General features: G+C 42.2%; 1 protein-coding gene across 1 annotated transcript; it reads right to left on the reverse strand.

Annotated features, from left to right (window-relative positions):
• Positions 1–2273: 2273 nt before the first annotated feature.
• Positions 2274–13426, reverse strand: cracdlb (cracd like b). Its single transcript, XM_079812434.1, has 10 exons — positions 13373–13426; positions 12103–12259; positions 8741–8870; positions 8423–8584; positions 8256–8309; positions 7918–8145; positions 5633–6902; positions 4640–4965; positions 2934–3036; positions 2274–2828 (listed from the first exon to the last, which is right to left on the reverse strand). The coding sequence occupies exons 1-10, from the start codon at positions 13419–13421 to the stop codon at positions 2674–2676; spliced, it is 2634 nt and encodes an 877-aa protein (XP_079668560.1). The 5' UTR covers positions 13422–13426; the 3' UTR covers positions 2274–2673.
• Between the last annotated feature and the right edge of the window lie 899 nt (positions 13427–14325).

The following is a 14325-nucleotide window of genomic DNA, read 5'->3' on the forward strand; positions in this document are numbered from 1 at the left end:
CAGTTTTATTCAGGTTGAGCCATTAGCTACATCATGAGACCTGATACTTCAGTAAGTTGTACTGTTTCTTTCTTTCGTGTTTATTTCGTGCTGTAACTAGTAGTAAAGAGGAAGAGATGATAAGTGCACGTGCACTCCCGCTTTGTAATCCGTCACGACACAAAACGCCATAAAAGAGCGCCAAAACTGTATTTATCGTTTGAATGTCGCAATAAAACTGGCAGAATTTGAATTTTTGTTTTATATCAAAAGTAACCTGCTGTGTTGTCTGTCCGTGCGTTTGTCAGCGTCCTCCTTGCTCCGCGATGTGTTCTGTTGAGTGACTCGGGTGCTCGTGCTCCCTCGAAATCGGGTCTCCATCAGTTAAAGCTACACTATGTAACTTTTCCGTCCACTAGAGGTCGCCTGTTCAAAACAAAGGCGTAGTTTGATGACGCCACGTTTGAGCGCAGAATCTTGGGACATGTGGTCTTCACCTCACAGCCGGTGACAGTCAGGATAGGACTCGGGCAGAAATCATGCTCATGGATGCGATTATTAACATTACTGTAGTCTGAAGCAGAGCAGGACCGAGTGTTGTGGAGCTGAGCAAGGCCGCTGGAGCGATTGAAGAGCGGGACTGTTATTATGGCATAGTCGCCGGCGGGACTTTTATTATGACATGGTTGCCGGCGCCACTTCCTCTTTTCCAGTCATGAGTGAGGTAACGAAACTCTGTTTATCGTATTAGATATATCTAAGTGTGTTGAAAAGGAAGTTATGACGTTCGCTCGGCGGCTGCTATGAAACTTGTTCACACTGCAGTGAGAGTAAAGTGTTTCACTGAATAAAACCGGAAACCGAGGGTGACGCAGATATGACGCAATCGACAGGCGACTCCCTCACACGCATAGCTCACACGTCCCGGTTCCTCGGTTAAAATAGCAATTTCTCACGATTTACAAATAGTTGGAAACATTTGGGATATTCTAAGTACTCAACTGAACAAAATATATAACACTGGCCTAGTGGTTTCTGGATATTTTACTGCAAAAATCCTACATAGTTCACCTTTAAAGGATTAGTTCACCCAAAAATAAAAATAAGCCCATGATTTACTCACCCTCAAGCCATTCTAGATGTATATGACATTCTTCTTTCAGACAAATACAGCCGGAGTTATATTTAAAAAATTCCCTTTTTTACAAAAATGTGTAACTGGCGGCGTCGTATGACGTCGGCGTAGCGTAAGCGTTTTGAGAGGCGTTATACTTTCTGCGTGGAATGCTAATTTAAAATATGTATAGCTTACTATTTAGTGGATAATAAAACAAATCAAACATTTCTTTCACTTGATAAACGGTACTTAATGAATAAATAATAATAAGTAATAGCCTATTAACTGAATATACATTATTACATTCTTTTTATAACGGAAATATTTAGACAATTAACACTTAATTTAACACATAATTACATTAAAGATGATTGTGAATAAAATACATGTAACGTAAGTGAAAATATGTGTATAAACTGCTATCAGTCTATAGTGGTATCTATCTATGCTAGTACATAACCTAACCGAACCTAACTAATACAGCATTTGTAGGAATTGTAAACAGGCGCTAAAGAGAGTGCCTATTAAAATTAATTTGGTGTCCTAATGGAGACCCCATTTCGAGGAGGACCTGTCTGTCATAATCTATGGTCATAATAGGTACTCTTTGCTTCTCTATTTTTGTAAGTACTGTGAAATCGGACATACTACCTTTGTCACTACTATATAGTGGGGAAGTATGTGATTTCGAATGCAGCATAGGTGCAATTCCAGCTTTTACCCCTTTTAAAAACTTATTTGTGGCATGCTTGCCTTGCGTATAGTTTGCTTATAAAAAAAGGTCAGAATAAAAATTGGTGAGAATGGTGGAAATTAAAGAAATTATCTATAATCACCATAACTAATTGCCACGTGTCATCCTAATTTGAATGCAATAAAAACACCGTGGATTTATTATACTGTATTTGATTCTCTAGTCAAGGTATGATGTATCCACCAGAGGGCAGAGTAACCATCACGTTCTCATGGAGTAAGGCAAGCTTGGAGAGGCAGAGCCGTTACCTCCAGCCTAACCACAACCTAACCCTACCCATAAGCCTATCTCTCCACCCATTAAACAGGTTCGGCTTCACCCTTGAGCTCCAGTATACTCTGCTGCGAGCACTACTTGCAAGTTTGTGTCGACTGAAAAGTGTTAAATATTGTTATGTAATGCAATAACATTGACTCACTGTATCTACTAAGCACACGTAGTCACTGTTTAAGTTTATTATCACTGTCTCGGAAATCAGCTGTTTTAATGTAACATACTAGAAAGACTAATAAACATGTTCTTCATTCATAGTTATGTAAATAGCAATGCTTGATCACTTACAAACATTTGTGTAAGTCTTTAGGCCACTAATGTAAATGAATTATGATTATACAATTGTGGCAAGCTATCGAGGCTGAGGACTGTGAGAGAACAGGGCAAGGCCTCCACTGCTTGCCACAACAATATATTAGCAATACAAGAGATAACAATTTATCACTCAATCTCCCACACACACACACAGTATTCATACATTCATTCGCTGTAACATTAGGTATTGCACCACGAGTCCATCACTGAATGTCTCTGGTTTATTGTCTCGTCTTCATTCTAATGTTTTGTCACTCCAAGCTAAAGACTTTCTCTTGGCCAGCTCCATCCAGGACGGCTCATCTCCGTCTGACCGTGGCTGCTGAGAGACGTCTGGTGGTGATAGTGATAATGATGGTGTTGCTGGAAGCTCAGATGGGACGGTAAGAGCTATTGCAGAGAAACACGAACATACACATCAATGTCTATATCAAATGATAAAGCTTTGAAGAAGCAAAAAAACATTTAGAAATGACTGTCAAAGCAGTGCTTTACTTTCTGTGTTTGGTGGGACGGGTTTTGCGTTCCAGTCCATCTTGTAGTAAGCTGCTGCTCTCTTTGTTGAGTCATCTTCTGGTGTACAGCTCCTACTATTGTCCTGCAAAGAGTAAAGAAATCATTTTTAATATAAATTGTTTTAGTATTAAAGGGGTGGTAAACCACGATTTCACTATTCTAACTTTAGCTAGTGTGTAATGTTGCTGCTTGAGCATAAACAACATCTGCAAAGTTACAACGTTCAAAGTTTAAAGCAAAGGGAGATATTTGCTTTTAAAGAAATCCGTTTCTAAGAACTACAGCAAACGGCCAGTAGGCGACTACACACATTCCTCCAGGGTTGGTGACATCAACAGGCTCAATATTTACATAAACCCCTCCTCCGAGAAGATTAAATAAGGGGGGGGGGGGGTGAGGCCATTTTGTATCGCGGCGCTGTTGTGGTATAGTTAGGCTGGAGTGTTGTTGCCGCGATGCCGAGGAAATGCTGTTATTTTCATCCGGATTGCAGGTCTGGGGTACTTGCTCTGTTCAGCCTTCCTTGGGACGGGGGTGCGTTGCAGAGCGTTTAACACACAGCATGTTATATGCACGCGTGTTTGAGTCGGCGGGGAATCAGGCGCGTGCAGGGCTCCCTGCAGCACATCTAACAGAGGAAAACATCCACCGTCTTCGCGATTTCAATGCCAGATTTGCACAACGTCAGCTGCGTGAAAAAAACACTGCCGGTGCGTGGATGCACGACGCGCGCGCTGCACATTTCACGGAGGACAACACAAACTTCCACAAACTTCGCGAGTTCAATACAGGATATGCACAACTGCTTGTCCTGAAAGCTGGATTTACAAACAGAAGCTGTTTACGGGCCACAACCTGTAAGTCTGATTTATTTTTCATCGATGTGTTTTCCTGTAATAGGTTGTAGCAAGGAAGTAAACAGATGACAGCGCTGTTCTGCAAACCAGTCTGTTAAATGCTCATTCATACTTAACGTTATCTGACGAACACCTAACGTTACAAACACTAACGTTAAAATCTCAACAGCGAACCTGACATTAGTGTAAATGATTCTTTGATTAGAGCTTTTATGTATTGTTTATCTACAGGCATGCTAAACATGGTTCTGTGTGTGATTTGGCTAACTTACTAGTTAAAGCCAGTGCTTAGTGTTCGTTTTGGGTTAGTTCTTGCGACAGATATTTGGCTATAATCGTTCTAAAAATACAAAAGTTAAAGTGCCATTCAGTAGCGATCACTATAGATCCGCAGTCTTTACTCTTGAGGACTGAACAGGTTCTGCTCGATCATCTTCACTCAAATGTTCTGGGTCTGATTCGGGCTCATATGGTTTTATTGACGCAAGCACAGCCTCCGGTAAAGGTAAGGGGCGTGACGTTTCCAACAAACGTACACTAGGCGGTTAGCGAATCACAACACACTGGGCCAGCTAACCAATCAGAGCCCACTGCGTATTTTTGAGGGACTGGCTTCATACAACCCGGAAACCATCAGACCGTTTTACAAGGAGGGACAGAGCAGTGTAGAATAAAGGTCAAATATATGAAAAATAAGGCAATTTTTTTTTAAACGAAGCATGAACACATGTTACAGTGCACCCCACAAACACAGTCAAGCCTTCAAAATAATGTGTTTTACCACCCCTTTAAATATGAAGTGTGCTCTGTGCTCTCTGGCCATGTTACCTGCTTGTCCTTTGTTCCACTGGGCGCTGGTTTAGTGGGAGCTCTCTGTGAGGCCGGCTGAATTGGGATGTTCAGTGTGTGCTGAGTTTTCAGAGGATGAAGCGTGGTGGTCAGGGGCTGTGGTGTTTTAGGCTGTAAGGCTGGTTTGGGAGGCTGTGCAGGAGGTGCTGCTGGAGGTGAAGGGTGGACTGGTGAGTGATTTGTGGCCAATCTGCTCAAGAATGGCTGGTAAGCCCTGGTCCTCCCTCTGGCTGGATTCATCCAGCCTGGCTCAGGCACAGTCTCTTTAGTTGCTCCTGTTGTATTTTGAATTGATGGTCTTCCATCTGTACATTAAAAAAATGAAAAATACTCAATGTTACCAAGGCAGACTGGAAAGAATTGTACATTTAACTTTGTTTTCTGTGTTATGGAATACAGCAATAATCAGTAATAATAATAAAGCAACTTTTATTCTCAAAGATATGAAAAATAGCTCAGCAAAAGGTGCGCTTATGTATGGTTTTATGTTACTGTTAGATTACAAATAGCAAACAAGAAGTAAGAATGGTATTTATCTGGGAATACTATACTGGGATGGCCCAGTCTGCTGTGATTGGTCTACTCTGCTCTGATTGGTCAAATGGCCCAGTCTGTTGTGATTGGTCTACTCTGCTCTGATTGGTCAGATGGCCCAGTCTGTTGTGATTGATCTACTCTGCTCTGATTGGTCAGACTCTGGAGACAATAACTTTATTTGCGTGTACTTTGATCTTTAAAACTTTACAGACATTTTACATTCACAAACATGTACACACTACATGAATGCTAATATTCGAAAAAAGCACTTTAACTATAATAACCCTGGTTCAAATATCTAGTTCCTTAAACATTTTAGTTTAATTTTATGGTAATTGTCTTGAACAAAAAATGTTGATTGAACCAATTCAAAAAACAGATACGATACCATATATTATATAGTTCAACAGAAAGAAGAAAGACATTCACACTCACTGTCTTGGGCCGCAAGCTGAAACTCCAGGCTCTGTGAATCTGTTTCCTTTTTGGGAACCATGTGTTTACTCCTGGAATTGCCATCATACACAGTTCTAAAGGTTTCTGCTTTCCCGGCATGCTCCTCTGAGGCCGCCTGCACTGTATTAGACTCTAAACTGTACCGTTTGGTTTCATCCTTAATTTTGGAGACCTCAGAGCGGTACCTCAGCGACAGAGAGGTTGTGCGGAGCTGCACCCCAAAAGTATTCCTCTTGTCTTCAGGTTCCTCTAGTTTCTCTGTTTCCACGTGTTCTGTAGCAGTATCAGTCTTCTTAAGATTGGTTCCTGTTGTTGGTTTGGACATAACAGGAGGTGTTACTTCTCTACGAAAACTCTTTGTATCTTGCGTTTGTTGGAGGAGATTCTGAAACTCGGTTGGTTTCGTTTCTCTTGCTTCCTCTTTCTGCGGCTCTAGGTTGGGTTTGTTGGATTGGGACTTGATTCCTGGAATTCCTTTCAAATGTCCCTCATTCTGCTTTGTCACAGTCTCGCTTGTTGTTTTGGAGTGATGCTTTGCAGATGCAATGAAAAACTGGAATGATCCCGGGTTAATCGTCCTGCAAACCAGTTCGGGAGCACTTTCCACTCCAGCTTCCCAAGGTTTTGTTGAGGCCTCTGTGGCTCCTTTTGGAGACGGAGGGCTTCTTATTTCCATTTTCGGCTTTTGGATGCGAGGTATAGGTACAGGAAATAGTCTAAATGATGCTTCCTCTTGGGGGCTTTCCTTTGTATTTGTTCCACACGCAAGATTCTCACTTGTCTGAATCTGGATGTTGTTAATATAATGTCTCTGGAAAGGTGAATGGGCTCTTAATGACTCTATTTCTCTTGATAGTGGTGTATATTCTGGAAGTCCTGACGGTGATGGTGGACCTGAGGAGCTTGAGGTCCAGCCAAAGGACATCGGCTGCAAATAAAGAGGGTTTGTGGTGACTTTATCCTCAGATTCAGGAGATTCTTCCGACTTTAGGATTTCAACACCCAGAGATGGGAAATGAGTTTCGGTTCTGTTGGGGTTCTCCTCCTGATTCAGCGCTGACTTTACAGGAGATGTCGCTATAGGTTCTGGAGAAGGGGATTTCTCTTTTAGGTACAAAGTCAGAGAGGAAGACGAAAGATGGTGCACTGTCTCTGTGAACGTCATGGTTTCATCATCATCCTCCTCCTCAGACAGAACGTTGTCCAAATCACTGATGCTTTCTGAACGAAACCTGGGAGAAAGAGATACCTGGGAAAGGGAGATCAAAATGCGTAATTATTTTGGTTTAAACCAACAGCTTAAAATTAGTAATGATTAAGTACTTTTTGCAGATGTTATCAGTGATTTTCATAAAATTTTTATATTTTATTTATAATTAAAGGGGCTATATGCAACTTTTTCCCCAAAATAAACGTAACAATAGCCTTTTTATTTTACCATTTATGACTCAAACATCTCCTGATGAGCATACTGACACCTTGTCCGCTCACAGTGGGTGCACCTATAAGCCTGTATCCTATTTTTCCTATTTTATGTCGGGTCGTTTTTTTCCCGCGCTGTCTGCGGATGTGACGTTACCACCCCTGCGAGAGCGAGCAGAAAATAAGAGCAGTTCTGTTTTTTGGCCACAGGTGTCAGTCGCGAGTTTAAATTTCTGAAAAACGCATATAGCCCCTTTAATTAAATTTAATTGGGTGCAGCGGCGCAATGATATTACGCAGCGCCTGAAAATAGACGAACTTCAGTCAACATAACCAACATGACAACCTGCTTGCACAGGGAGCGTGCTGGGAACTTTTTTCAGGCACTGCGTAATATCATCAACGTTCCTTGATTATTACGCAGGAATGAGAGAATAGTTCCTAGCCATATCGGTCTAGAAAATCGCAACTTTTCATATTCCATCGGTCTTAGTACACGATGTAACTACACACATCACAACATGTAAATAGGAAAATGGTGTCGTTATTTCGTCACTTATTGAGCAGTAGGCTAGCTGGAGCCATTTACCTCCAGTCTTTGTGCTAAGCTAGGCTAGCTGTGGGTGCACGGAGATGAGAATGCTATGTATGAACTTATCTAACTCTGGGGGATACGGTGAATAAGCTAAAGTCCCAAAAAGTGGACACGCATCTGTGTTCAAACAGCTTATAAAAGGGAATTTTGCATAATACAGGCAGGTCCCATTAAAAATCTAATTATACATACAGCTTGATGTGAAGTAGCTGAGGCAATATGCATCTGATCACCTTTACGGTCTTACCGTTGGCACTCTGTTTCCCCTTGTGCTGGCTCGTTGGTTCCTTGGTTTGACTGACATGCGATGACGGGCAGCCGAGTTATCCAACCTGGTCATGTAACATGATGCAGGGCTACTGAAGTCAACTCCTGAAGTGGGTGTGGTCGAGGCTGAAGCGAGGGAGGTGATTGGCTGAGGGGTCAGTTTGTAGACTGGGGATAGAGGCCTCGATGATGGCTGGAATGGATCACCCTGAGTGAGACAATATTTACGGTCACATCATTTTATATAAGGCAAGTTTTTTTTGTTTTGAATAATACGGTGTGTCAATACTACGTATTATTATTATACGTGAACGTTACCTGTTCCTCTTCTTCACTTCCCGTTCCTGCTAAACTCAGAGAGCTCAGATGTTTCTGATATTCAGAAAATATGTAAGAAAAAATGGGCATTTGGATTCCATTAATAAGGTCAACGTTAAAGTAGTAGCAAATGTCTCCGCTATGTTTTAGTGTACCTGTTCTGTTACCTGGTAAACGGCTCCATGCATCACTCGCTCGTGGAAGGACGTCTCAGGTGGACTGCACGGTAAACCATCGTCCTCTGAAGTGGTTCCTGAGTCCTCTGTGCGTTTGCCAGGTATCAACATTGGAGGAGGACCTAGATGTAAGTTCTGTTGCTGTAGTTTCAACTGCCGAAAAACAAAATATAAACCGCTTGCTATTTAATGAACCCCTTACTCAAAGTAAAGTTGAACAGCATTATAAGAGTAGCTCAAATACTCTGCGGTCTTTTGTACCAAAACATTTGCAAGCTGTTGGTTTGTCCACAAAGAACAGTCCCTTACTTGTAAGGCCTTAATTTTGCCATGAACGTTCTCTTGTGAAAGAACTCGTGTGGGTTCTGTGGACTGGGTCTGATCGGTAAAGAAGATGCTATCGTGGGACAGCGCCCTGGAGCTCAGACCCTGCGGATACCTGCGGATCAGATTCAGTACGTTCATTTTATTTTGTTTCAGTATAATATCTCTACTAAAACAACAGTACAAAATCTGTATAATAACACAGATATTGAACTAAATATTTTTATATAGCTATATGAAATAGTTATAGTATATTTTAGGTTTTATACATACGTACATGCACACACACACACTATATATATATATATATATATATATATATATATATATATATATATATATATATATATATATATATATATATATATATATATATATATATATATATATATATATATATATATATATACACACACACACTACAATGCAAGATAGTGTACGAATAACCAATTTAATTTGACATCAAATTAGTAAACAGCTCATTGATGTTAAAGTGCCCCTATTATGCTATTTTGAAAGTTCCTATTTTTGTTTTGGAGGTCTACATCAATAGATTTACCGGCAAAATAACAATAAAAAAACACTTAGATTTTTCTCATAATACACATTACAACATCTATTTTGTGTGATAAAAGATTCAGTCTTTCTAAACCCCTCCTTTTCGAGAGCATACTCTGTAGTAGACTGTGATTGGTCTACTCTGCTCTGATTGGTCCGATGGCCCAGTCTGCTGTGATTGGTCTACTCTGCGCTGATTGGTCAGATGGCCCAGTCTGCTGTGATTGGTCTACTCTGCTCTGATTGGTCAGATGGCCCAGTCTGCTGTGATTGGTCTACTCTGCTCTGATTGGTCCGATGGCCCAGTCTGCTGTGATTGGTCTACTCTGCTCTGATTGGTCAGATGGCCCAGTCTGCTATGTTTGGTCTACTCTGCTCTGATTGGTCAGATGGCCCAGTCTGCTGTGATTGGTCTACTCTGCTCTGATTGGTCAGATGGCCCAGTCTTTTGTGATTGGTCTACTCTGCTCTGATTGGTCAGATGGCCCAGTCTGCTGTGTTTGGTCTACTCTGCTCTGATTGGTCAGATGGCCCAGTCTGCTGTGATTGGTCTACTCTGCTCTGATTGGTCAGATGGCCCAGTCTGCTGTGTTTGGTCTACCCTGCTCTGATTGGTCAGATGGCCCAGTCTGCTGTGTTTGGTCTACCCTGCTCTGATTGGTCAGATGGCCCAGTCTGCTGTGTTTGGTCTACTCTGCTCTGATTGGTCAGATGGCCCAGTCTGCTGTGTTTGGTCTACTCTGCTCTGATTGGTCAGATGGCCCAGTCTGCTGTGATTGGTCTACTCTGCGCTGATTGGTCAGATGGCCCAGTCTGCTGTGATTGGTCTACTCTGCGCTGATTGGTCCGATGGCCCAGTCTGCTGTGATTGGTCTACTCTGCTCTGATTGGTCAGATGGCCCAGTCTGCTGTGATTGGTCTACTCTGCGCTGATTGGTCCGATGGCCCAGTCTGCTGTGATTGGTCTACTCTGCTCTGATTGGTCAGATGGCCCAGTCTGCTGTGATTGGTCTACTCTGCGCTGATTGGTCCGATGGCCCAGTCTGCTGTGATTGGTCTACTCTGCTCTGATTGGTCAGATGGCCCAGTCTGCTGTGATTGGTCTACTCTGCGCTGATTGGTCAGATGGCCCAGTCTGCTGTGATTGGTCTACTCTGCTCTGATTGGTCAGATGGCCCAGTCTGTTGTGATTGGTCTACTCTGCGCTGATTGGTCCGATGGCCCAGTCTGCTGTGATTGGTCTACTCTGCTCTGATTGGTCAGATGGCCCAGTCTGCTGTGATTGGTCTACTCTGCGCTGATTGGTCAGATGGCCCAGTCTGTTGTGATTGGTCTACTCTGCTCTGATTGGTCCGATGGCCCAGTCTGCTGTGATTGGTCTACTCTGCTCTGATTGGTCAGATGGCCCAGTCTGCTGTGATTGGTCTACTCTGCGCTGATTGTTCAGATGGCCCAGTCTGCTGTGATTGGTCTACTCTGCGCTGATTGGTCCGATGGCCCAGTCTGCTGTGATTGGTCTACTCTGCGCTGATTGGTCAGATGGCCCAGTCTGTTGTGATTGGTCTACTCTGCTCTGATTGGTCAGATGGCCCAGTCTGCTGTGATTGGTCTACTCTGCTCTGATTGGTCAGATGGCCCAGTCTGCTGTGATTGGTCTACTCTGCGCTGATTGTTCAGATGGCCCAGTCTGCTGTGATTGGTCTACTCTGCGCTGATTGGTCCGATGGCCCAGTCTGCTGTGATTGGTCTACTCTGCTCTGATTGGTCAGATGGCCCAGTCTGTTGTGATTGGTCTACTCTGCGCTGATTGTTCAGATGGCCCAGTCTGCTGTGATTGGTCTACTCTGCGCTGATTGGTCCGATGGCCCAGTCTGCTGTGATTGGTCTACTCTGCTCTGATTGGTCAGATGGCCCAGTCTGCTGTGATTGGTCTACTCTGCGCTGATTGTTCAGATGGCCCAGTCTGCTGTGATTGGTCTACTTTGCTCTGATTGGTCCGATGGCCCAGTCTGCTGTGATTGGTCTACTCTGCGCTGATTGGTCAGATGGCCCAGTCTGCTGTGATTGGTCTACTTTGCTCTGATTGGTCCGATGGCCCAGTCTGCTGTGATTGGTCTACTCTGCGCTGATTGTTCAGATGGCCCAGTCTGCTGTGATTGGTCTACTTTGCTCTGATTGGTCCACTTTGCTCTGATTGGTCCGATGGCCCAGTCTGCTGTGATTGGTCTACTCTGCGCTGATTGGTCCGATGGCCCAGTCTGTTGTGATTGGTCTACTGCTTACAGCGTGTCAGAAATGAAACATCCATTGCCATATCTGAATTTCAGCTCCAGATCTTCCTCAGCACTTGGTACACAGTGACATGAACAGTATCGATGGCGTCGGTTTTACTGCCAGAGTTCTCATCCTTTGGAAGTGCATGCAAAGTGGATTTGCTTTGGCAGCATAGAAAAAATAGTATTCTCTACATGTAGACAACTGTACCAAATTTGTCCAGTCTCAGTGTTTGAGGGCGGGTGAAAGTAGACATTGTTCATGGGCAGCCAATGAAGAGCATAGGCTGGGCTAGCATTACACAGATTTGTTACGAACCTATGTAGTTTTGTGCAGGAAGATGACTCGTTTCAGGCAGTTCAGAATCGGTTCTTTTTTGGGGGGGAGACAACTTACACATTAACATTATCGTAAACTTTGCAGATCTTTTACTTTTACAAACGGTTATATTACACACATCAGAAAGAATACACATAATAGGGACACTTTAATTTATTGACATATCAGCGACTTACGAAAGGTCGTCTTCAGAGTCGTAGCCCTGCCTTTTGCCCTCTGGAGCAGTGATGTCACTAGCGGACTGGCTTTGCTTAATCAGCCCTTCGCTTTCCTTTTTCTTCAGTTTCCCAAAGAGGCGTGTCTTCAGCTGCTTAAAACGTGACTTCTTTCTTCCTGTTGAAGAGACCAGGAATACAAAAGATTGCTTTTAATGGATTTGATCTTATTTTATTTACCAGAGTTGTGTTTATTTGTATTATTAATTATTTATTCAATATTGGTCTTATATCATAAGGCTACTATGTTAGTGATTTAACGATGGTTAAAGGGGATAGTTCACCCAAAAATGAAAATTAGTCCATGATTAACTCACCATCAAGTCATCTGAGGTGTATATGACATTCTTCTTTCAGACGTATAAAATCTGAGTTATATTGAAAATGTTCTGGCTAATCCAAGCATTATAATAGCAGTAATAGTTGCTCTGTTTTTGAAATCCATAATAAATGCATCTGTCCGTCAAATAACGTGCTCCAAGCGGCTCCGGGGTGTTAATAAAGGCCTTCTGAAGCGAATCGATGCGTTTGTGTAAGAAAAATATCCATATTTAAAAATGGATTTCATTTTTTTCTATGGCTCTGCATCAGCCGTCCCCGCGCCATCACTTCCGGTGAATAAGGTCAAAATACATGCAAAATACCGGCGCGATCATAGATATATACATAGATTCCTCATTAGTGCCTGCGCGGATCGGTCGAATGAAGCATCTACGTATTTATATCTTTGATCACGCCAGTATTTTGACCTTATTCGCCCAAAGTTATGGCGCTGGGAATACTAGATGACATTCGTCTGATAAGAGGTAAAAAAAATTCATTAATACTGTTCGGTTTCTCGCAGAAACCGATCGTTTCGTGTCTTAAGACATCAATGTGACGCCACGAGCCGCATGGTTAAATAAGGATTCGTATGTCTATGTGTTTTCACTCTAATTGCTCTCATACTCTAAAATATCCCCATTGACATGCATTATACGACTATCACACAGCAACGGTTGGAGCTAAAAATCTTCATTTGTGCTCTACTGAAGAAACAAAGACACTTAGATGCCCTGGGGGTAAGCAGATAAACATAAAAATTTGTTTTTTGGGTGAACTATCCCTTTAAGGGAGTTTTAAACACTCTTGCTTAATGTTGTGGCTTATTGCATTAGTATTTCTCATTAAGAAATCCTTAAAAAGAAAACATGTGAATGTATTCAAATCAGGAATTCGAACAATCACAAACCTGTGAGTTCCTCTCCATTTTTGTCCATTTCTCCAGAGCTGGATTCCATGTTTTTATCTGCTGATCCACAGTAGAAGATAAATTAATTTAATGACACCTTAAAAAAGAACAAGCTTAAATACATCTCAGACTAGAGTAATGGAATTACGAACCAGACTTTATATAGGAACTGTGGAAGAGTGTCTGCTGCATGTCTTGTGTTTATAGCAGTAAAGATCAGCGGATCACAGTTAACTGATGCACTCTGTTTGCACTTTAGAGTATCATGCCCTGTGTTCAAAGGTGAAGAAATTGCATGCATTTGTTATAATCCTCAATGCCCTTAAGCTCCTGTTTTCAGTTTAAAGGTTCTTTGAGACAACAGCTGAACTCAAAATAGCACCACTTTTAAAAGAAAAGGTTAATGCAATTGTGCTCTGCTATGTCATATTACTCAGATTATTGCTCACAAGTTTGATGACGTAGATGTAAAGAGAGACAGTCACGTGCTGGTCTCCTCGCTTTTATATTGGCAAACATAATGACGCACAGCATTTGCTTTCATCCTCTTTGGCTTGTCTTACTAGCAAACCACAGCTTGTGCAAACATCTCCTGTGTCTTTTTATTGGCTTTGTGTTGTGGTATAATCAGTGGCCACTTGCAATACAGTGACTTCTATGGGGAGAGAATAGATTGTTCACTTTGGCCAGGTCACAGTTGCTTAGTGATGTACAAGGGATTATTAGTGAATGCTAGATTGTGTCTGCCTGCAGCCTGGGAAACCATGCCCTTGTCCAAGCTCTTACAATTCATTAACCACACACCCTCTCACACACATGCCATCAGTCCTCAGATTTATTCTTTGGAGTGTCTGTAGAACAGCAGAACATTAACATTCACTGTTCATTACACTTAAAGTATTTCATTTACAGATTAGATCAATAAACTCAACAGGTGTTGATACAGTATTTGC

This window comes from Gobio gobio, assembly GCF_949357685.1.
Source record: "Gobio gobio genome assembly, chromosome: 3".
NCBI classification, from domain to species: Eukaryota; Metazoa; Chordata; class Actinopteri; order Cypriniformes; family Gobionidae; genus Gobio; species Gobio gobio.